Consider the following 25,023-nt stretch of genomic DNA (forward strand, 5'->3'; position numbering starts at 1 on the left):
TTGTGAATCTGTGGAAGTCTCTGCCACAGAAGGCAGTGGCGGCCAATTCACTGGATGTATTCAAGAGAGAAGTGGATATAGCTCTTGGGGCTAACGGAATCCAGGGATATGGGGAGAAAGCAGGATCGGGGTACTGATTCTGGATGATCAACCCTGATTATATTGAATGGCAGTGCTGGCTCAAAGGAACGAATGGCCTACTCCTGCACTTATTTTATATGTTTCTATAACTCCTAAGGGAGTCAAACAGTCAAACAGTGCGAGTGCTGCAACTATAAGCTAACTCAATAGTAAATGGTAGATTGGATAGCTTTGTTAGCCTTGGATCGACACAAAATGCTGGAGTAACTCAGCGGGTCAGACTCGGTCATGACTGACCATGGGTGATGCATCGGGACGACAGATGGCACAATGGGCTAAGTGTTCGGCTGGCAACCGGAAGGTAGCCGGTTCGAATCCCGTTTTGGAGTGCATACTGTCGTTGTGTCCTTGGGCAAGACACTTCACCCACCTTTGCCTGTGTGTGAATGTGTGTGAATGTGTGTGAGTGATTGGTGGTGGTCGGAGGGGCCGTAGGCGCAGATTGGCAGCCACGCTTCCGTCAGTCTGCCCCAGGGCAGCTGTGGCTACAGAAGTAGCTTACCACCACCGAGTGTGACTGAGGAGTGAATGAATAATGCGATGTAAAGCGCCTTGAGTATTAGAAAGGCGCTATATAAATCCCATCCATTATTATTATTATTATTATCCTAGTTGTTGGCTGCTTGCTCCAAACCTCGGCTAGAGCAGCGACGCTTGTGGCTGAAGAGACCAATGCGGGAATGACAGTCTCTGTGACAAAGGTCACTGGTTGTGTGTGGTCTCTGGTTTGTTGAAGTCGCTGCGCTCCTGTCTGCGCGCCCGCTGGTCTGCCGCAGCGTTCAACAGTTTCTCTTCCCCCGTTTTGACATGTTGGTTCAGGGTACCTCTCTACCTCGTGCGGTCAGCTACAAGGCTCTCCCAGGACTCCACATCGATGTCGAGCGCCTTCATATCTCTCTTGCAGACATCCTTGTAACGTAGCTGGGGGCGGCCGATGGTTCTCCTCCTAGATGTCAGCTCTCCATAGAGGATGTCTTTTGGAATACGACCATCGTCCATGTGGTGGACATGACCCAGCCACCACAGTCTGCGATGGTTGAGTACAGTGTACATACTGGGAAGGCCAGCGCGAGACAGGATCTCGGCGTTGGACACTTGCCAGGATATGCCCAGGATATGGCAGATGCTTCTCATGTGGAAGGTGTTGAGTCTTCTCTCCTTGCCTGGCATATGTAGTCCATGTCTCACTGCCGTATAGCAGCGTGCTGTCGACACAGGCGTTGTAGACTGCCATCTTTGTCTTTGGATTGGTCCACACTCGAGTTGTGTGGCGAGGCGAGCGAGAGTTGTAGCAGCCTTTCCGATCCTCTTATCAATCTCTGTGTCCAAGGAGATGTTGTCGGTGATGGTGGAGCCAAGGTACGTGAACTGATGGACGACATCAAGTTGGTCGATGGTGATCATCGACGACTATGAACAGACAGCATCTCTGGAGTAAAGGAATGGGTGACGTTTTGGGTTGAGTCCCTTCTTCAGCCTTGTTGCATTTTCTTCATCATTGGCATGACATCACTTCAGGAAATATTTCATATCCTGTGAAGCTCTTTGGTAGATTCTGAGAGGTATGATATAGTGCAGGATTTTTTTCATTACATTGTAAACTTTCCTCAGATGGAAGAAAGATTAAAAGGACTTGTACGGGGCAGGTTTTTTGGCAAAGGAAGCGATACAGTTCTTGGAGCAGCACTGACCTGGGCCTTGGTAATCGCAAACAGTGGTCGGCCCTGTGTCCTGATTTAGTGACCCTCCATCCATCTTATTCACCACCACAAACCATTCATCTGGGCCTGCCTGAGAAGACAGAAAGCGCAGCTATTAAAAATGCAAACCAGCAAAACGACAACTACATTAGAGCACTGCTCTGGAAGTAACGTGGAGAACTGTAGGGCGACACGGTGGCACAGTGACAGAGTTGCTACCAGAGACCCGGGTTCGATACTGACTACGGATGCTGTTTGTACGGAGTTTGCATGTTCTCCCCGTGATTTGTCCCCGGATGCTCCGGTTTCCTCCCACACTCCAAAGGCGTACAGGTATGGAGGTTAATTATTTTCGATAAAAATTGGCTATTGTCCCTAGTGTGCAGGATCGCGCTATCGTTGGTCGATGTGGGCCCGATGGGCCGAATGGTCTGTTTCCACGCTGCATCTCTGAACTAAACTGAACTGCATAGTGGGCCAAGCCCACATTTTCCAATGAGATTTCAATGAGCCTCCCCAGAGATGGTGCAAACCCTTTGTCATTTTAACTGAGGCCTCTCCCTCATCCGACTGCTGAGAGCAGGTGGTCCACTGTCTCCCACTCACACGTCGAAAACCTGTTGTATTTGCTCAAAGTTCGCAATGTACTGTTTATTAATTTCAAATGTACCTTCAGGAATTTAATGCTGGGGTGGAACCTCTCAGCCAAATGTTCAACATGATCCACCAGTGTTTGTACTGCAAATACCTCGATTCCACATAAATCATTCCGTGGGAAGTTAACTAAAAATCCATTACCATTGAAATAAAGCCTTTGAATGAAACGCTTGGCCAATTATCACAGTTACAATATTTGCTGCCATGGCACTGAACCACAAATCTTTTCATGTTAACTAATTTTCTGGGATTATAATAATCAAAGTGTGAATAAAGAATAAATCCAACATTTAAATCCAACATAGCTTTATCTCTGGCAGTTGATTACAAATTCTACCGGAAACCGAAGACCAAACTAGAAGGCTGCAGGGATGCAACTTATATATTGGGTCAGTGGGACCAAGTCCTGAAAGCGGAGGCTGAGACTTCCACTGATACTGCAGCAATATGAAGTGGCGAAGCTCACCAGTTGAGATGTAGAACCAACGTTTCAATAGAGAGCTTCAGTTGAACCACTGTTGAGCGTGGGGAGCGGTGGTGGCTCGCTGTTGCGGCCCGACTCCAGAGCTCGGAGGCTCCAGCCGCAGGTCCGGTGGACAGGAACATCGGGAGCTCGCGGGTCTGGGTGGGAGACCGCTTTTCGGAGCTCCCGCAACGCAACTTCTCCCGGCCGTGTCACGGGGTTGGAACGACCCAGAGCGGGGCCGTACATCGCCCGGCGCGGCTTTAAATGGCCGCGGGACATTCCAACGCCCGCCTGGGGCTTCAACATTGTGAGAAAAATGGTGCAGGGGAGAGAAAATACTTTGCCTTCCATCACTGTGAGGAGGAGATTCACGGTGATGGATGTTTGTGTGAATTGAATTGTTTGTGTGTCTTGTTGGAATTGTTTTGTTTGTATGGCTGTAGAAACGGAGTTTCGTTTGAGCCTCACTGTGGTTCAAATGACATGGAATAAATATTGAATTGAATATTGAATATTGAATTGTCCTGTGTAACCCAAAAAAGGCTCAAGTTGTTTCACTCCTTGCTGAGCATAGATTGGCCACATTGCACTGGATGCAAATCAATGTCTGCAATTTATGAACTGATATATAAAAAGTTCAATTGGCAGTGGGAGCCAGCACACAATAGGGCAGTTCAACATATCAAGGGGGAGGTAATTTTGAGTATTGTGAGCAGTTTTGGGCCCCATATCTGAAGGAAGGATGTGCTGGTGTTGGAAAGGGTCGAGAAGAGGTTTCCGAGAATAATCCCGGGGATGATTGCTTTAAGAGAGAGTTAGATATAGCTCTTAGGGAATCAATGGATATGGGGAGAAAGCAGGAATGGGGTACTGATTTTAGATGATCAGCCTTGAGCATATTGAATGGCGGTGCTGGCTCGAAGGGCCGAATGGCCTCCTGCTGTACCTATGTTCTATGTTTCTATGTTTCTATGATTACAGAATACAAGCACCACACAGGTTGAGCATTTTTTGTGCTGGAGGATTTCCAACCATCTAGTGACCTTCATGCATGCTCCATTTACCTACAGGTGTTGCAGCATGAGTTAGAAAATAAACAAGACAATTACCTTTACGATCCTGTTCACCACAGGATCTGGAACTTCCCTTGGCTTTGGTTTCCCAGGTCCACCCCACTGTGGGGACGCCAAGCCTGCTGCCTTTTGTTTTCCAAATGCAGAAGCTTGGCAACGGTCCATTTGGAGAGGCTTGTGTTGGTTCGCTGCGACAGGCCAGGATTCTCAGAGAGCCATTCCCCCCTCCGAGTACTGCTCAGCCTTCAACACCACTGCAGTTTCATGTTCCCATAGAAATCCCGAGAGAGAGCTAATCAACAAATGTGCTCATCTGCCCATCTCTCCTTCTCACTAGGGCTTGTTTCTGTCTATCAACCAAGTTACATGCATTTAATTCTAATTCCTCTCTTCCCATTCCTTGCTGGATAAGTTGTGCCTCGCCCTCTGATCTGACTCTGCAATTCCCAACCCACTCAAGTGCTTTGTCCATTTTATTCTATCCGTGCATATTCTCTGTACACTCGTTCCCAACTATACAAAGGGCGGCACCGTTGCCCAAGAACAGCACCTTGGTACAATAGGTGGAGCCGCTGCCTCACAGCGCCAGAGCACCAGGTTCGATCCTGACCTCGGGTGCTGTCCACACGTCTCCCTGTGACCACGTGGGTTTCCTCCAGGTGCTCCGGTTTCCTCCCACACCCCAAACACGTGCATTTTGTAGGTTAATTGGCTTCTATAAATTGCCCCTACTGAGTAGGGAGTAGATGTGAAAGGTGATAACATAGAACTAGTGTGAACAGGTGATTGATGGTCAGCATGGACTGGGTGAGGTGAAGGGCCTGTTTCCCCCCTGTACATCTCAATCTATCAAATGCTGTGTAAACTCTTCAATCTCTATACTTGTCATGTTTACTTTATCTTAGCTGCCTTTGCAGACTTTGGCCTATTTGTAACCATACTTTGTTGTCTAAATCCTGGGCTGTGTAAAGTACTCTCTGTAACTGTAACTGTACGTATATTGCTCACTTTTCCTACCTATATGTACATTGTGTATCTTATGTTCCAATTCATGTTTCTTCTAGATCTTATGTCACGGTGCGCCTCATCTCTCCCACTCTTCACTCACACGCAGGGAATAACCTGAGCTTAGAAACACCAACTGGAATCTAAGCATCATATTGGTTGACTTCTTACTCCTGACTCTGGAACCTGCTGCATGGGCCTGCACCAGGGCTTAAGGTTGCTACATAAAGTTGGTGAAGGTGGCACTGTGGCGCAGTTGTAGAGTTGCTGCCTTACAGCGCCAGAGACCCGGGTTCGATCCCGACTACGGTTGCTGCCTGTATGGAGTTTGCATGTTCTCCTTGTAACCGCGTGGGTTTTCTCCGGGTGCTCCGGTTTCCTCGGTTAATTGGCTTCTGCAAATTGTCCCTAGCGTGCAGGATGGAACTAGAGTGGGGGTGATCGCTGGTCAGCGCAGAGTTGGTGGGCTGAAGGGCCTGCTTCCACGTCGTATTTCCAAACTAAACTGAACAAAGGCAGTGGGAACTGTTGTTAAACAGGTTTAATAGCAACATCAGAGTACTAAACTTACACAAGAGAATTGGTACAGGTTGTGTTTACAGTGCATTCAAACATATAGTTCAGAATTACAGAAGTGACAAAATAGAAACCATCCTCCAATTAAACTGTTTCCTCAAGGAAAAAAATGCACCTTTGCTCTCACTGGAAGATGGATATATATTAAGTATATATATATATTTTGTTTCCCACACCAGAATGTACCATTCAGTTGCAACAGAAAAATTGGTGAAAGCAAAAGGTTTTCTTCCTCGTCAAAACTTAGCGTACAATACGGGCTATATGTCGCAATTTTCATAAAAGATACTTCCTATAAGGTAGAGATTGTTTGCCATTAATCTACAAGCATTTTGGTGGTTTGTGGCATGGCCCCTCACGGTGCCATTTTAAAGGAAGCTGTTGACATAGTGAAGCGAGGATTTGTCCGTGAGCATGTTTACGATGTGATAATGCCTGCTATTGAAATACCAAAGAAAGCGATCTGACACAAGTATATCGATAACACCGCTGTCGTTAATCTCTGACCTTATAGTTTACTGCTTTGCGTTTAAGTAAAATATATTTTAAAATTGGCCCGGTGTGCAAGTCACTGGTGCTTTTCGCAGATGTAACACCAGTTTGAAGTGCAGCGTATAGACCAGATTTTACGCTAAGAATTTCACCTTTTGTGAGTCAAAAGGATATTAAAAAAACAAGGATTATTCAACTGACACAATATTTTAAACTGCTCTTAGAGTAACACGTTACAATTTTAAAATGCAGGAGAGGTATTCAGTGAGAGTGTAAAACCGCGTAAACACAATTTTGGAAAAAAAGTATTGTTTTCTCTTGTTAATACAAAATGTCAATCAGTATTTACTGCCAAAGCAATTACACCACAGTGACATTGTTGACATTATTGGAGATGTCCAGAACCCATGTCAGTCCATGTTGTGAACACTTGCCTCTGGTACCTGAAGGAGCTCATAAAACAAACGTAAGATATCTTTCTCCAGCACATGGTTGGTTGCAGGCTTTTGCTCATCGTTATCAAGACGCACAATTTTGCAATTCTGACTTGGTTTACCATCCGAGAAGATCATGGGAAGATCACTCTGCAAAATGCATGATTTCCCAGAGTAACATTCATCCCAGTCTAATGAGGTCCCGCAGTCTAACACATACCACATAACAGCACACTCCCCAGCTAGGGACATTTCTCTCCTCAACATGCACCTCAGTCGGAAGGACAGATATGTGGATAGGAAAGGGCTAGTGGACTGAGGACAAATGCAGGCAACTGGGACTAGCCCAGTGTGCCAGCTTAGTGGACATGGACAGGATGGGCCGAAGGGCCATGTTTCCGTGCGGTACACTCCATGATTATGATTCAATGACTGTCCATCCTTGTTAAATCCATCCTTGACACACTAGTCAACCTGAGGAGCACCTTCAGCAACAGACTGGTACCACCAAGATGCAGTACAGAACGCCACAGGAGATCCTTCTTCCCTGTGGCTATCGAACTGTACAACTCCTCCCCCTTCTGTCGTGGGGTAGACTGACTCCCCTCCTCTCCCCCCCCCCTCTCCCCCCTAAATCTTTGCACATCCCCAATCCTTTCCACTCGTCACTTTAATTTCATGTTTCATGTACCTTGTGTTTTTATGACTGATGGCAGATCAATTTCTCTCCTGGGATCAATAAAGTTCTATCGTATCGAATCGTATCGTAAACCGTTCAGACTGGGCTATTGTTAACTCAGTTTAACAGCCATCTCTGTACAGTACCTCTGGCAGTCTGAGGGAGATTCCAGAGACGTGGACTGAATACCCGATGTGTGGCCCACTCCTGTGCAATGAACTATCCAGGACTCCCTCTGCATAAGTATGGTGTCAAGTTGCTGCAGATCAGTGAGAAAGATCTGTGTGTTGCCTGTGGACACATCTGCAGCGCTCTGTACACAATAGCAGAATAGGAAAAATCGACTTTAAATTTTCCGATCATATTGATGAGGGCAGCCTCCTACTTATGTTCTGGGCTGTTCTGGTGGAGTGACGATGTGGTGTACCCTGACAATGTTTTCATGATCTATCCGACTCAATAGGGCAAGCATAATTATCTGTGGGTTGTGACTTGCTCTCTCACAATTAATTTAAAAGAAATTCCAGGAAGACATTGTATAAGCTAGCTCTCTGCTTCCCACATTATAACCAAATAGCTGCCTGCAGATACTACTGATTGAATTGTGCAGGAATTAACTGCAGATGCTGGTCTACACCGAAGATAGCCACCCAATGCTGGAGTAACTCAGTGGATCAGGCACAACCTCTGGAGAAAGGAAACAGGTGACACTGAAGAAGCTTCTGAGGAAGGATCTCAACCCGAAACATCATCGATTCTTTTTCTCCAGAGATGCTGCCTGGCCTGCTGAGTTACTCCAGCATTTTGTGTCTACCTCTGATTGGATAGTTGTGGAGACACAGAGGGTTGAAATGGGTTCTTTTGGATTAGCAAAGTCATTTCTATGAATGTTTGATTATTAGCAAATTAAATTACAAGGAATGGAGCAAATCAGGGTGACCAAAAGTCCATGTTCAAGGTTCATACTAACACCAGTATCGTTATTTACTGTGGGGTGGGGGAGGAGTATTTACATCTTTGTATAAAACTGCAGACTGTGTCGCTAAGAAAATTGAGTGATTCTACGAGATGATCATAAGTAATAGGAGCAGAATTAGGGAATTCAGCTCATGAAGTCTACTCCGCCATTCAATCATGGCTGATCTATCTCTCCCTCCTAACCCCATTCTCCTGCCTTCTCCCCATTACCCCTGACACACATGTTCATCAAGAATCTATCTATCTCTGCCTTAAAAAATATCAATTGACTTGTAGCAAAGAATTCCACAGCTTCACCTACCCTCTGACTAAAGAAATTCCTCCTCATCTCCTTCTTTAATTCTGAGGAACATCCTTTAATTCTGATCACCCGGGAGTTATGATCAACATCTACGATGACTGAGGCTGCTGAGTAAATACAATGACATTCCTGGAAGACGTCTCTCTTGAGTCCTAGCACTTGTGGGGTGGGGGACTCAAATATACCAAGGAAGTAAAACTGGGTGGTGATGCTTAAAAATGGGTAAAAGGATGAGTTAAAAAAAAATCTTTAAAACCATGTCAAACATAATCTAAAAACATGGTGCTTTCAGTTATCAGTTATCGATGTAATCAGTAATCAGTTATCGATGGTCAACATCTTGGTGAATGCAAATGGTAAAATGGAAAGAAAAAACGTGGTTCATTGAGCTTGAAGTCCTATTGCCATGAAGCAGCACCTGCATTACAGTGAGGTTTCAACATTCAAATCAGCCTGACTTGGTTTACTGCCAAGTTTTGGACTTCCAAACTCAAGCTTGGCGTTAGGAGATTCCCTTTTGTTGTAGAGTCTCAGTCTTACGCCGGCTTTTTATCAGTCACGCTGGTATGTACCCTCGATTGTAGATTCTGCTCAACCACCGCAGCATTGTCCAGAGAGAAAACGTCGGTGGATATTTCTGCAGAAACCACGTTTCCGTCTTTGGCATTCTCTGGAGCAAAATGTTTGTTCTGAGGGACAATTGGGAAGAGTGGCATGGAAGATACCTCATCTGATTAACAAATGTTGTGGTCAAGAGGTGCAAAGGCATCAGTTAAAAAAGGTGCAGCAGAAAATGGTTTAGGTGTTCTACAATGTTCTGTTGTGCTGAAGCAAAGCAAGAATTTCATTGTCCTATCAGGGACACATGACAATAAACTCACTTGACTTGACTTGAGGTGTAATATTGCGGTTTGAGTTTACTTGAAAACAATTCACAAACATTTTATCTCAATAGTGATTTTCAGTGTGTGTGTGTCTTTCCGTGTGTGCCTGTGGCTGATATAGACATATAGTCTGTATGTGCCTGTATGTGTGTGTGTGTGTGTGTCTGTGTCTGTGTGTGTGTGTGTCTGTGTGTGCGCGTCCGTGTGTGCACGTCTGTGTGTGCGCATGGGTGTGCACATCTGGATGCGCATGTGCGTGTGCATGTGCGTGCGTGTCTCTGTGTACACGCATGCCTGTGCGTGTTTGTGCCTGTGTGTGTGTCTTTTAACAGAAGTGGCACAAATTTCAATAGGTCTGTCTGAGTTCCAGCTCAAAACATACAGCAGTTTCTTTCACAACTTGTTAATCCAACTGGGATGGCAAAGGATTAATCATCTCGTGAGTTCTGTCTGGGTTGCCTTTCTCATTTAACGAAAAAGAAAATCAAAGGCCGGGATAGAATGATAAAATTAATTTTCAAGCTTTTTGTAATGATCAGGTGTGGATGATTTTCTGGGCCTGAGCTTGCAATAATTTTGCCTTGGGAATAAACTAGTGTTTATTTGGATGGAAACTGGAAAGTTGCCCCCAGCCAGTTGGTCCATGGAAGTGTCCAAATCCCACCCATATCGCAACCTTTATTGGGCTAGCTGACCATTCCAATGGGCCATGGAGTGAGTAGATTTGGTCGAGAAGATATTTGAGTTGTCATGCTGGATCTAAAGTCAATTAAGCCTATTGTTCTGCATTTACCATGTTAGCATTAGCAGACAAAGACTAATGAATCCTCTGGATATTTTAGTCAGCAAATCGTGTGAGCTACCACCTTCGCAGACAATCGGCGCAAATTAACACCAGGACCTTAAAGAGAGTCAATGTTAGCTGAACAATGCTGGGTAAATGATTGGAAAGAGATGGTTTAAGGTTTAAATCCTTAATTGATTTTCCTCTCATCGTCTGAGCCCTGCTTCAAACTTAGCCCAGAGTTACTACTCTACTTATGAAGTAGTGCCTCTATTTGAGAATGTAACCTAACATCAGCAACAATCAGTCCCCTTTAGCAACCAGCACATTGGGCTTTGCCAAATTGTGTTTGGCTCTGGGAGCTGGTCATGCAAGGCAAATGAGGGCAGCTGCTGATAAGTTTTATGTGTAGGAAGGATCCGCAGATGCAGGCTTTACACCGGAGATGGACACAAAATTCTGGAGTAACTCAGCTGGTCGGGCAGCATCTCTGGAGAAAAGGAATAGGTGACGTTTCGGGTAAAGACCCTTCTTCCAACTGAGAGTCGGGGGAGTGGGAAACTAGAGGTATGAAAAGGTGCAGAACAAATCAGAACCGGCACCGATGACTCAGGAAAAGTAGAGCCCACAATGGTCCATTGTTGGCTTTGGAAGTGATGATAACAAAGGGATATGAACAATGGAACTCGCAAGGCATAGGTTTTACACAGATTGAATCTCCAATATGATCAAAGGACGTCAATTTGTACAATTTTACCATATTCCATACCCCAAAATCTGGCACTCAGCTTTGAAATGTTCTTTGAACTTGACTTAACACCTCTTCAAACTTAAATTGCCTTTAATCTATCCACAGCATCCCTTGGGTAAAGGAGACAGCAGAAATCTTACCTCATAGTCCTCTCCCATCAGTAACTCTGTAGTGAAAGTATACATCTGGACAACATCCCACTGGTCCTGCTCACACATGAAGCATGGATACTTGGGCAAGATCAGGGAAGGGGCAGATGGTTGATCAGAGTCTTAAGGTTGGAGCAGGAGGGTGAAAATTGAACAAAGGAACAGGGCAACGAAAAATTGCTCACACTTGTAGACTTAGCTCCTCCCCTGTCACCAGGTTAAAAGTAACCTCAAAGGGAAGAGTTAGCTTTCAACATTAAACAAGAAACCATTTAGAAACAGTGCTTTCCTTCCATGGTTAAAGCCCACTTATTCTACCACGGAAAACACCTGTTGCTGAATGAAATTTTATTTTATTACACAGTATAATTTATATAATGAGATATTCACGTAATCTGAAAGGAAAAAAAACCCCACAGTTGTCATGGTTATGAACTATTTGCAAGACAATAACAGCATCATTGCGCAACAAAACAATGCAAAGTGCAAGTTATTTAGTCTTCGTAGTCCACACACAGATCTCTGTCCTTCACTTTGATGCTTTGATCTGTGTTCCATTGCTCTGGGTATTTGCACAACACAATTTTAAGAAAAAAAACTGACATAAAACATCTGTAGAAACATAAAAATTCCTTTGCTCCTCAGAGGATCAAAACTCTCTGCGCCATTTTGTAGCGTGGTAAAAACAAGCAGTGAAGTGCGAGAAACCATCAGCTAGTCCTTATGAGTGTACAGCGGGTTTATTCGGACATTGGTGGGGTGGCTGATACTTTCTCCATTTTAATCTTCAGTCACCACCAATATAACCAGAAAACCAGATTTAACAGTCACGATTTGCTTCATTTTATCTATTTGAGATGAATAAGTTCCCTTCCATAGAATATGAATTGATCCGCCAATCCAAACCTTCACCTATAAATTTTGAGGCCTATAAGTGACGGAGGGGCCTCACTGATTGCAATGCCATCAGTGCGTGCATCCATCACCATGGCAACATTCTTCCGCCATGTTTTCACCAGAAGATCTGGTCAATGGAAGTTCAAAGGTCATGAGCTCCTCCAGCGGAATGTGTTGAAAAGACTCCCAGACATAGGCCTGATAGGAATCGGGAGGTAGGAATCAAGGACAACTACAGGAGTTAACCTGGTACATTCTCTCAGGCGTTGGATAGATACTCACCCACAGCCCAATAAAAGGTTTTTTGGGAAAGCAAGCCAGGACATAAGAGGGGATCAGAAAATAAACCAAGAATGTGAAGAGTAAAAATGATTAACTCTGCTAAACACGATATACACTCTGGTTCAAGTGGAAAACACTGAATTCAAATTTCTCATCACTGCCTCAAGACTTAATTTTAGCAACAAACACCACTTTAGGAAATATCATTTCTGAGTAGGGTCCCATTTACAGAAAGAAGAGATATTATTTCTCCCGGACAAAAAATATTAAATGCTGCTCAAAGAGTTAAGTACTGTTAGTGGATCGTACCAGCCTGCAGTCTCTAAGTACGTGGCATCTAATGGCACTGTTGGTAGTGGATCCTAGTTCATGAGATTGTATCTCCACTGTAGACACTTCTGAGAGGTCATCAGTCTTATCGGAATTTGGCTGCTGTGTCGTTCTCCTCGCCCAACTTTGCACGCCATTCCAATTTCTGGCAAAACGGTTCATTCTTCAATACTTCTTCCATACTTTCTTCTTCATAAAATAATGTTATTTTATTGGCATCCACGCTTACAAAAATAAACAAGATTCTCTTTGCTCCCTGTCCCACGGGTGCGCAAACAAAATGTCGACATCCGTGTGTTTCACAGATTCACCAGTGGAATCCTGAGGAAAAGAAGACAAAGAACATGTTTGTGAAAGAAAGAATTAACCGTGTAAAATGTTACCCAAGCCCAAATCCTAAATATCTTTCAAGATCGATGAAACAATCAGTTTATATAACATGCAGGAAAAGTGATAGAGAATGGGAGCATTAGGATAATGCTATAGGAGCGATGGGCCAATTTATTAAGCACTATCTACAATTTAGAAATTATGAAAAACACAGTGAACATTCAGCACCTCAGGAAGCAATGGTGGAGAGAGAGACATAATGAGAGCTAATAAATATGAACAGACTTTAAGCAGGTGAATAAGGAAAATAGAATGATGACAAGGGGAGAAAAGATGGGAGTGTAAAGCAAAGAGACGATGGAGAAATTCAAAGCGGTTTAGTACTGGGTAGAGCTAGAGAAACAAAAACAAATGGGATGAAAATGATTACATGCAAAATGTGGAGACAACAGTGTGGTCTGTGTGTAAGTATTCTGACTGATCAGAGAAGGTCTTGTTGGAGGATGCAGTTCTGTATTTCATGGTGGGTTTGGTGTGGAGATTGAACTCATGAAGAAGTGGTCTCAGGTTAGCAGAACATCTGAGCAAGTTTCCAGTGCTGTAAGCCTGCAGCGCTTAGACTACAGCGATGGACTCCATGCGATGGAGCCTGGAGCTATGGATCAACAGGCCAGAATGAGTTCCATGCCACACCTGGCACTTTGACACCTGCAGCATGCACTAGAATGCCTATTGACACCTCAAGGAATTGAAGGTGGAACTTGGAACAGCCATCTCCATCGTCCTGGACAGCTGTTCACACAGTTGCAACACAAAGGTCTGCATCTCTGGATTCATACTTAACTCCCAGCTTCGCTTGAAGCCCCACCTTTGCAACATTATCTGCCCCATCATCATCTTATCTTTACTGACACTGAAACCCTCACTAGGAACGACATCATCTTGATATCTACAACAGTCCCTTCAGCACCAGCAAAAAACCCTGAAGGTCAGGCTTTACCTCCCCTGTTTACCTGCTCCCTGTGGTTCACTCTCCTCCTTCTACCTCCCTGGTCCTCTCCAGATTCCATTGGCATCACACTCTTCCATTGGTTTCAGATCCTTCCATGAGCTAGCTCCATCCCACATATCTAAGAACTCGGTCCAGTCGAGATAAGTAACATTCAGAAGCAGGATGAGATCGTAGAGGAGGCCATGCCTGTAGCTTCTGCAGGTGAAGTGAGTTGGGGATGGGTGGAAAGAGCCCCAGGGGAGCAAGACCACCACCATAATCACCACTACAAACCACCTCTTCCAGTCCCCTCTCCCATGGTTGCGTCTCTGGGGCACGAGTGTGATGTAAAGGCAAGTTGCGATTTAGCCAAGATGTACTGTTTACAAGTTGAAAGACCATAACCGAACTTGCTAAGCCACGTAGTTTCAATGTACCCAGTAAAACAGTGCACAGAAAGGTGACACAAATGTGTCGACTATTCATTTGCCAATTGTCAACAGCATTACTCTTTCTTTCTGAGCACTCTTCTATTTATCAAAACGGAATCCAGGCACCTTGCAACTTACGCATGTAGGATTTATGCATTTTTGAAATAAATGTTTAATTAATGCCAAAGCATATGTTTGAAATAACACGCTCAATTTTACACTCGTTTAAATGTATATGTTTAATTTGTGCATTTGTGAATTTTGTGCTGCCTTTCAGGAATGTAACAGTCCGCGTAGCGTACAATGTGCCTGCACATACACAAGGGAGTAGCTGGGAAAACCTGGACCTATGATCTCCACAGCCGGGAACAGTTCTTGGCGCTATATATATATAATACACGGTGCCTCATGATGAGGCTTTCATGCAAGTTGCATGTCTGCATTGCCTCACAATAAGAGTAGTTCCATCAAAACCCCACTTGTACAGTCAAGACAGCAGAAACTGGAATCTGGCAGTGTGTGTTTCCCCTCAAGCTTATACCGACCTGTCACATGCAAGAGCAAACCTGGGTGTCCAACAAAGAGAGATCATGTGGGCTGCCATTTGGGCAGCCAGTCAAGGCCTGACAGAGACACTTGGACAATTCAGTGACATCTCTCTCCCATCACGTTGCTGCTGAAACCATCAGAAACAATTATGAATACCATGAATATAGACACAAAAAGCTGGAGTAGCTCAACGGGCCAGGCAGCATCCATGGAGAAAAGGAATAGGTGACGTTTCGTGTTGAGACCCTTCTTTAGATTGAAGACAGAAGGAAGGTCTCGACCCGAAACATCACCTATTCCTTTTCTCCACAGATGTTGCCTGAACCGCTGAGCTACTCCAGCTTTTTGTGTCTATCTTCGGCGAAAACCAGCACCTGCAGATCCTTCCTACACATGAATACCGTGAAACTCCTTTGAGTGGAAGCAATAAGCTGCTCATATGTTGACAACACAGCGTGGAGACTGACTAACACAGTGTGAGAGCAGAGTGCCCGATCTGCTCTGAATCCGGGATTTGACTTTCCTCAGTCAGTCTCATATGAAAGCCCAATGGCACATGGTCTGGCTTGTCCCACACTATTTCCAAATAAACACTGAGATTTAGCTCACAATTGCCACAATTCACTGTAATGTGATGCGAGGCTATTTTAGTTTAGATTCGTTTAGAGATACAGCACAGAAACAGGCCCTTCGGCCCACCAAATGCGCAACGACCAGTGATCCCTGCACATAAACACTATCCTACACACACTAGGGATAATTTACACATAATTTACCAAGCCAATTAACCTAAAACCTGTACGTTTTTGGAGTGTGGGGGGAAACCGGAGATCTCGGAACAAATCCACGCAGGTCACGGGGAGAACGTACAAACTCTGTACAAACAGCACCGGTAGTCGGGATCGAACCCGGGTCTCCGGCGCTACAAGCGCTGTAAGGTGGGAATTCTACTGCTGCGCCACCGTGCCGCCCTATGCATTGGTCACATAAGATAACTTTGCGATTTTTAAGTCAATCTAGTGAGAGTCAAAACAGCTCAGTGACTGAACAATAAGGGCTTTCTCAATTAAATTCTCAGAGTCTTTCAATGGCTTAATCAGTGTCACATGTATTGACCCAGAAGGGCTGTAGAAAATCTGATTTGACAATAACTCCGGGAGCTGCTTCCCTAACTCCACTTTAAAAGATTAAGATAAATGGGGCCGAACATTCCAGACAAATCCAATCAAATACTAGACTATCTGCCAAATGACCTGAGTGACAACTGTGCATGTAATAGATGCTTGCTGAAATAGCAATTGTGGAATCCGTTTATAAAACCTGGATTATGCAAAGAACATTTAACCAGCTCATGTAACTATCATAACATTTAAAAGGTATTTGGACGCATACTTGGAAAAGAAAGTTGCAGAGGAATGGTCAGTGTGTGTTGTATAAGGTGGACTGTAAGGAGTGGGTTCTGTGCCGCCCCAACTGTGATGGTTAGATACATATTGTTAAGAAAATGTGAGACAACGTGCACTTAGATAACAACTTTTTTAATGTCTCAAAGTTCATTCCATCTAATGAGACATTTCTGAGGTGTATTTTCTCTGCTCAATCTATGCTATACCATATATAAGGAGCACAAAGCAAGCTCCTAAAAGTAACATGATCATGACTAGATAGTTTGAGGTAGAAATTTGTCCTTGGTCACATGCTGTCAAGGCATGATATGGGAGCGTTCACACTTCGTACCTGCTTCCAAAGTTCATGTCCACTGATTTCAATGGAATCAAGTTTAGAAATCAGAATACATACTGTAAGTTCCCATATCAGGTACTGGCTGAGGGCAACAAGGACAAATTATGTTTTAAGGGCCGACTAATAAGTATTCACTGGGGAACTGGAGAGAACTGTTATCAGGCAATTGAATCATCCTGCCACAACCAGAGAGCAGTGCTGTACTACTATCAACCTCTTTGATGACCCTTGGGCTATCCTTGAGTGGACTTTGCTGGCTTTACCTTGCACTAAACGTTATTCCCTTATCATGTATCTGTGCGTTGTAAATGGATCGATTGTGATCATGTATTATCTTCCTGCTGTCTGGTTAGTACGCAGCAAATGCTTTCCACTGTACCTCGGTACACGTGACAATAAACTCAACTCAACTGAGAATTGGGTATTGGATTAAGGTACCATTGTGGCAGCCAAATGGCTGCACATCTGACAGACAATAAAGTATTCGCTGGATTACAAACTGACAGAAGTGTCTCCTGCAATTGTGCCATTTGAAAGTGTCTCTTTACCCCATCAGCCAGCGAGCTTAATGTCCTAACTGGCACCGCTGTGGGTCTGAATTTGCCTGGCAATGCGCCGAGCAATGGAGTTTGCTGCAATATTGAAATAAACCATTGGTTTTAGCTGTGGCCCTGTGGCCCACTCTCACCTCTTGAGTCAGACCTATTCCTGTAGCGTGAGCAGGTATTTCAGTAAGTGCTGATTATCCAAAGGTTTTTAGCCACCTTGTTAAAGCACCAGCTTTAACATTAGGACACAAGAAACGGGAACAGGATATGGCCATCTGATGCTTCTAGCCAGTTCCATTGTTCATCTTGTTCATAGTTAATCTTCTACCTCAGTGCCATTTCCCAGCCCTATTCTCATATCCCCAAATTCCCTTAATGCCCAGGTATCGATCAGTCTGAGCTATGAATGAATGTATCCTGTGAGTTTCTAACAGGATATATTTGAGCAGAGAATTCCAAAGTTTCACTACCTTCTGGGTGAAGGAATTTCTCCCCATCTCAAGTCTTAAGTGGCTAATGCTTTCCTCTCACACGGTGTCCGGGTTTCCTCAGTCAATTGAAACAAAAGATTATATAGAACCTCTCATTACAAAGCCCAAACTCAATTGCTAACAGTAATACTGCTGAAGCTTTCAAGTCCAAGTTCCCTGAGGTGGAGCAACATTTGAAGTGCAGACAAGTTTGGATTATCAATTGCAGTCCATGCCAATATATTTGTGTACCCGCTATTATTTTTAAATACTATTTGTTTGCAATATTTCGAGTAACTGGATTATTTAAAACTATGTACAATGCAATAATCATTTATTTATTACATTGGTGAACATCCAGATCTATTTCTTGAGGAGTCACCAGCTTCTTGACTTTAGGTTTATGGTTGTTTATGGACTATAAATACTCTGATTGGAGATCCCCCACTAGTTCATAAAGTTGCCATTCCCTTCACACTCCTGAAGGTTACGATGGGATATCTGGTTTACACAGTGTTTACCAGAACCTCAACGTATAGAAATAAAGTACCTGTGAACTTCAGAGACCTCAATCATTATAGCATCTAACATGGGAACTCAAAACTAAATGACGATCAAGAGACTGCTGAAGCTACAAATCTGAAAACCCTGGAAAGACTCAGCAGATCCGGCAGCATCTGTAGAAATTGAAACAGGTTTAATGCTCCAGGTCCAGATCTCTTAGCAGAACCAGGAAAGCGAGGGTACAAGTTAATTTTTAGTGGCAGAGTGAATTAGAGGGAGGGGATGGGGTGTAATGGGAAGCAAAGGAAACAAACACAACGTACACAGATAAAGAAGAATGATCTGAACTCAACTGCAATACCTAGGACTACATTAACTGATCTAGTTTAGTTTGGTTTAGAGATACAGCACAGAAAAAGGCTCTTCCCAACGAGTCTGCACCGACCAGCGATCCCTGCACATTAACACTATCCTACACACTCTAGGAACAATTTACACTTATACTAAGCCAATTAACCAGCAAACCTGTACGTCTTTGGATTGTGGGAAGAAACCGGAGATCTCGGATAAAACCCATGCAGTCATGGGGAGAACGTTCAAACTCTGTGCAGACAGCGCCCGCAGCTGGGATCGAACCCGGGTCTTTGGCGCTACAAGCACTGTAAAGCAGCAACTCTACTGCTGCGCCGCCCTTAAGTCTTTAGACTCACGCTAGTCTCACCCTATCAAAAATATTCCCTTTGCTCTACCTTCCCTCCCCCGCCTTCTGTGTGACTAAATACTAACTTATTTCCTCCGTTTCCCAGTTCTAATGGAGAGTCCAGGACCTATAACTCGGCCTGGTCTGTGAGTGCTTCCACCCATTTCTGTTTTACCCAAACACCATACGAAAGAAGATGAAACATTTGAGAGGATGTAGCATGGGATGAATTGTATGCTGTTTGGCACAAGAGTAGATGGAGAGAATGTCGGTTGATTTGTTAGGCAGTGTAAATTTTGAACCTAGGCTCTTGGGCAATTAGAAGTGTTGGCCTGGAGATTCAATACAGATTGAAGAGTCATTTTGGACGTGGAACCCACTGGCATGGTTTCAGTATTTCAATGCATGCAGTTGTTATCACATAGTCCATTTACTCACTTAACCAGGAGGAACATTTTCCATTGACAAAGTATTAATACTTTTTGATTAGTTTTGCTATTAGCATAATAAAAATAAAATATTTCATTTAATTATTTATTTTACTGCCACACACTTGTCAACTTAGTTGTTTTTTTTCAATCTGATGTATGAACATAATGACAATGGCATCTATCCAGCTTGGAAGTACCTACAGTAACTCCAATGTAGTCAGTCCACCCAAAATATATGGGAAACATAAATTCTGGCAGGCTTTACTTACATTTGAAAGGCTTTCAAATGGGAACATTCTATGGAGTAGCTAGTCGTGCACAGTTTATTGATTAACATATAGCACAATTTCATTGTAAAACAATTCAATTCAAAGAGTCACATAATCATGTAAAATTAGACAAAGTGGGATAAAATGCCTCTTCACTGATCCAACTTTCAATTCCAATATCTCTTATGATAATTTGCTCTTCCTGGGCAGATTGATAATGGCTCAATCCCAAAGTGGCATTCTCCCACTTAAATAGCTTTCCCTTTTAAAGCAACTGAATGAGAAACTGACCCTATTTTTTTTAATTAGTTCCTTGAGCAATTTGCAAATCATATGTGAAAGGAGCCAATAGTAATAGTTGTGGTTAATTATCAGAGTTGCTAAATTCTAATGTGACAAATTGAACAGATGGGATTTTATTGTCACTTTTATATATTAGAATATATGATAATTAATTTATTGGAATTATATATTAAAATTAATGACTTGTTATATGTCCTTATATATCAAATTCATTGAGGTGCATCCATATATATATATATATATATATTTTAAATAATTATATAATATTTGAACAGTAAACAAAGCACCTACTACTTCATTTCGTGCCCAAAATGTATTGCTTTCCCCTTAAAATATACCTGCCCCTTTGTTGAATTCTTGCCCAACTTTCAGTTACCCCGTATCTGAGGAAGGATGTGTTGGCTCTGGAGAGGGTCCAGAGGAGGTTCACAAGAATTATCCCATGAATGTGTGGGTTAGCATTTGATGAGCATTTGACATCACTGGGCCTCTACTCGCTGGAGTTTAGAAGGTTGAGGGGGGGGGACCTCATTGAAACTTACAGAATAATGAAAGGCATAGATGGAGTGGATGTGGAAAGGATGTTTCCACTGGCCTGAGCGTCTTGGACCAGAGGTCATAGCCTCAGAATTAAAGGGCGCTCTTTTAGAAAGGAGGTGAGGAGGAACTTCTTTAGTCAGAGGGTGGTTAATCTGTGGAACTCATTGCCACAGAGGGCTGTGGAGGCCAAGTCAGTGGATATTTTTAAGGCAGAGATAGACAAATTCTTGATTAGAGCGGGTGTCAAGGGTTATGGGGAGAAGACAGGAAAATGGGATTAGGAGGCAGAGAGAGATCAGACATGATTGAATGGTGGAGTAGACACAATGGGCCAAATGTGAGTTCATGTCCAAGTACTTTGATGTGAAAGTTATAGATTACAAATGACATCATCAGTTCTGTAGCTGACGTCATGAAGCTTACTTTAATGGCTTCCATTATTTTCCTACGATAGTCTATTGCCTCTCACTGTTATAGCTAAGGGAAGGGAATATATTGAAGAACAATTTTAACATGTGTTAACATGACTCAATGTGATGTTCACATTGATCTTGAGTCACGTTAACACATGTTAACTGTCCTTCAATATTTTACATATAAATAACTTCCCTTGTTTATAACAGGCAATAGTCTTTCCTCTCATCACCATGTTTCAGGTTGATCTATTAAGTCCTTCTGAGGCATCCACATGTGCCTGCTTTTCAACTAAACTTATGACTAGGGTGGGAGCTCCATTTCATCACAACAGATACTACTCTGACTGACATCAACCAAGGCTTGGATCTTAACCCTGACATCAACCAAGACCTGGATCTTATCATTCTTGGTTGGTACCAAACTGAACTGTCTGACATAATATATCTATATATTATTAAAACTCTCATCTTGTTTGTTTGTATGCATGCGTTCGTGCGTGTAAGTGTGATCCCAAAACGGTACACGATAATGCTACAATTTTTGGCCCACCTTACCCCACCATTGTCCTGGGGTGTGCTATGGCACGTTTTGTTTGGATTGATGTTATATTTTACAATTTATTCACATTTTAAACTTTACAAAACCACTTTTACAAAAATCACTTTTCCACTTGCCCCGATCGTCAGCAGCGTACAACGTCATGATGTCACAATGGGATCCCGAATTTCATTTTTTTTAAATCGCCATGTTTTTTTTTTAGTGTACTTGCCTGGCCTCACAACGGGGATCCGACGGCTTCACGGGTAAGTTTCCTTCTACTTTACAAACGCCTCCACGGGTCCTCTATTCACTTTATTAACTTTAACTTAATTTCAGCCGACAACGGCACAACTCTGAACGCAGCTGCCGCGCATGCGCAGTATGGTGGAATATTGCATTGGGGGAGCGGGCCCAATGGGTCGCACTTAGCCTAGTTACTTTTAAAAATAACCGAGACATGAACTTAAGTGGAAAAGTCTGATTTTCCTCAAGACCATTTTAGAGTCAGACTAGTTAGAGAACAAATTTTGCGAATCCAAGCTCAACTGATAATCCTCATTTAGAAAACCTCACAAATTCAACACCATAACATATACCCGGGCATATATTATTCTTTACATGAAACTGCAATGTCTCCGAAAACTCTATGAAAACTGTGAAATAGAAGATACACTTACAAACCCTTCACGCTCCTGATCTTCCAATCTACCTCGTTATGGCACGCATTTTTTTTTTAAATTTGCACTTTCTCTGCAGCGATAATACTATATTCTACATTCCATTTCCTTACTCTTTATACACTTCCCGTTGTACTCATAGATGGTGTCATTGCACTCATGCATGGTATGATTTGCCTGGGTAACATGCATAGTGTGTCCACTGTATATTGGCACACATGGCAATAATAAACCAATACTCCAACACACATGAAGAAAGATGTGGAGCTGCAGATCCACATCGCTCCACACATTCGCGGCACCCAAATGCCTGTATGTGGAATGGTCCTGGTATAGTTTATGAGGAAATCCCCCTTCATCATAGCTTTTACATTCAGACATCTAATTGAAAGGTGAAAATTCACAAAAAGAGTTATAGGATGAAGATAGATTAACAGACATGAGATGATTCTCGGTCCCTGGGAGAAAAGAGAGATGAGATTGCGTAGAAGTAGTCTTAGCTTCAGTGAAGGTGATTAATTTGGACTCTTGACAATGAAGATGTTTTGATTTTCGCGCCACTTGAACTTTGTATTATTTTGCTGTACCGTGTGTGTATTGCGGACTTAGGTTCATAATTTGGTTAAAAAAATGACCCTAACTCTACACTAATGGGGCTTCTGCTCATTTTATGTTCACAAATTATTTTTAATATGCCAGAAAAAGGAAAATGATGGATCCTGTGTGAAAATCTTCATGAGCAGCAGTAGTCCATAATTCCTCAGAGGGGAATGTGTGAAGGGATTGGAAAGAATGAAGACTCTAAGACATAACGAATCACTCTTCTTTGTTCACCTTCCGTTATGTCCAATGCTGTCCAGATTGTCTACCGTCATCCATTGATTAAACAGTGGCGCAGCTGTAGAGTTGCTGCCTTACAACGCCTGCAGCGCCGGAGACCCGGGTTCGATCCCGACGCAGGATGTTGTCTGTACAGAGTTTGTACCTTCCCCCCGTGTCCGCATGGGTTTTCTCTGAGATCTTCGGTTTCTTCCCACATTCCAAAGACATACAGATTTGTAGGTTAATTGGCTTGGCATAAGTGTAAATTCTCCCTTGTGTGTGTAGGATAGTGTTAATGTGCGGGGATCGCTGATCGGTGCGGACTCAGTGGGCCGAAGGGCCTGTTTCCGCGCTGTATCTCTAAAACCAAAACAAAAGTTCCAGTGCTCCCTAAACTTTATGTGGCCATATTTCAGTCCAAAATCAAGCATCACTGCCCCATCAACCCGTTTCACTGCATTTCATTGACTTTAACATTTCTGTAGAGTTATTAAAATCCTGAAACCCTCTGGTTTTTCAAATTTTCATTCTTATTCTCAGAGATATCCATCAGCCTTGCAAGTGTATTTGCCTTTAGGCTCCTATGATTCACCTTCCCATTGTGATAAGCATTTTTGACTCTCAATCCTACGCTTTGATATCATTCTCTTCAATACCTTCTGCTTTCCCATGCCGTTTTTTAAACTCACCTTTGTGAATAAGATTTTTGTCATCCTTTTTTTTGGCATGAGGTTTGTTTTCTCCTTAACCTCTTGTGAAACACCATGGCAACATTTTTCAATGTTGGCTGTGTGACGAGGCTAAGGAGTAGATTCTGTTTGGGTGTTATGAAATGGTAAGGCTCATGAAAATTCATGCAGAAAATAAATGAATATACAGATCAATGAAAAGACCATGTATGGTTGTGAAACATTGCTTCATTTTTAGCCTACATAGATGTTCCTTATGTCATTTTTTAAAAACATAAATCAATAAAGTAAACAAAATGGAATGGATACAGGGCCGAATGGTAAAGCAAAGGCAAATTCCTACTAATTCCAATCCCTTCCTAATTTTTCATTAAGTTTAAGTTGTTATTATCTACAAAGAAAGGAATACAATTGTTTTTTTTAATCTGTTGAATGCTCCTAAGTTTATGTTTTCATTCAGAAACAAATGCAAACACTTTTAGAAAATCACTATCATTCATAGTTAAGCATTTATTCACCTTTAACATCGCCATTGGAAGTACTTTTACTAAACCAGCTGAAATTCTGCCACGCTTTGGAAGGATGCTACAACTCGAGAATTATTTAACATCAGCAAGTGCGACTCGGACGATTTAAAAGATCGTTTTTTTCTTTATTGGAAGTTTGCTCAGGTTCACTTCACAATTCCTTCAGTCCAACCAAGATTAACAATGTAGCGAACCGATCAATCCACCGGGGAGTTGAAAAGACTTGGCGATAAATTAATTAAAGTATCACAATTATCAAATATAAACGCAGACCAGGTCACCTCTCCCGAGACCACGTTTTCATGAGATTAGGGTCAAATTGCCAGATTCTGTCAAATCAATGTTCAAAGGTTATTCCCTGACCTCCAACATTTTTAATTCTGACAAATATGAATTGATCTTTTGAACAATGCTCTCCTGAAAATGATGCATATTTTTTTGGGTCACCCTTTAAATATAGCAATACTTCGGTCTAACCTTTGCTGTGATGAGTTCTAATTTTATATTTGACTTTAAACATAGGGCAGGCAGGCTTTTTTGCCTCGTTACATACCTTCCCTCTGAGACTATGTCGCACTGATGGTCAGGCAAGTCCCTTGCTCCTTTGCAAGAATTAAGGATCACAATTCACACAGGTTTTTCAAGGCAGTGTGTTTGCAAGGTATTTCTCATGAGTGTAATTAAAAAGAAAGCCTGCATCACCAGATGGCGTGAGGTACTATAGTTGCCGCAGCAGTGTTGAATGGAACGGAATGCACCTCAAGGGCCATTTATTATGATTCAACATTTTACTTTTTTTGTGAGATTTTAAATAAGATCTAAGTTTGCTGGACGATATGATACGATACGATGAGATACAACAGAACTTTATTTATCCCAGGAGGGAAATTGGTCTGCCAACAGTCATAGAACACAAGGTACATGAAACATGAAATTCAAGTGACAAGTGGAACGGATTGGGGA

The 25,023-nt window shown here is 42.8% G+C and overlaps 1 protein-coding gene across 3 annotated transcripts in view; it reads right to left on the reverse strand.

Moving 5' to 3' along the window:
- Positions 1–10,788: 10,788 nt before the first annotated feature.
- The window catches only part of ajap1 (adherens junctions associated protein 1), a 203,707-nt gene continuing 189,472 nt past the window's right edge, over positions 10,789–25,023 (reverse strand). For all 3 annotated transcript variants that reach the window (XM_033048087.1, XM_033048088.1, XM_033048086.1), the window contains one exon: positions 10,789–12,900. Coding sequence is in view for 1 of the 3 variants with exons in the window: in XM_033048088.1 (XP_032903979.1) it covers positions 12,879–12,900 (22 nt within the window). In the remaining 2 variants the exon portion in view is untranslated. The remainder of the gene's footprint in view (positions 12,901–25,023) is intronic.

This window comes from Amblyraja radiata, chromosome 31 (genome assembly GCF_010909765.2).
Source record: "Amblyraja radiata isolate CabotCenter1 chromosome 31, sAmbRad1.1.pri, whole genome shotgun sequence".
In the NCBI taxonomy this organism is placed as follows: Eukaryota; Metazoa; Chordata; class Chondrichthyes; order Rajiformes; family Rajidae; genus Amblyraja; species Amblyraja radiata.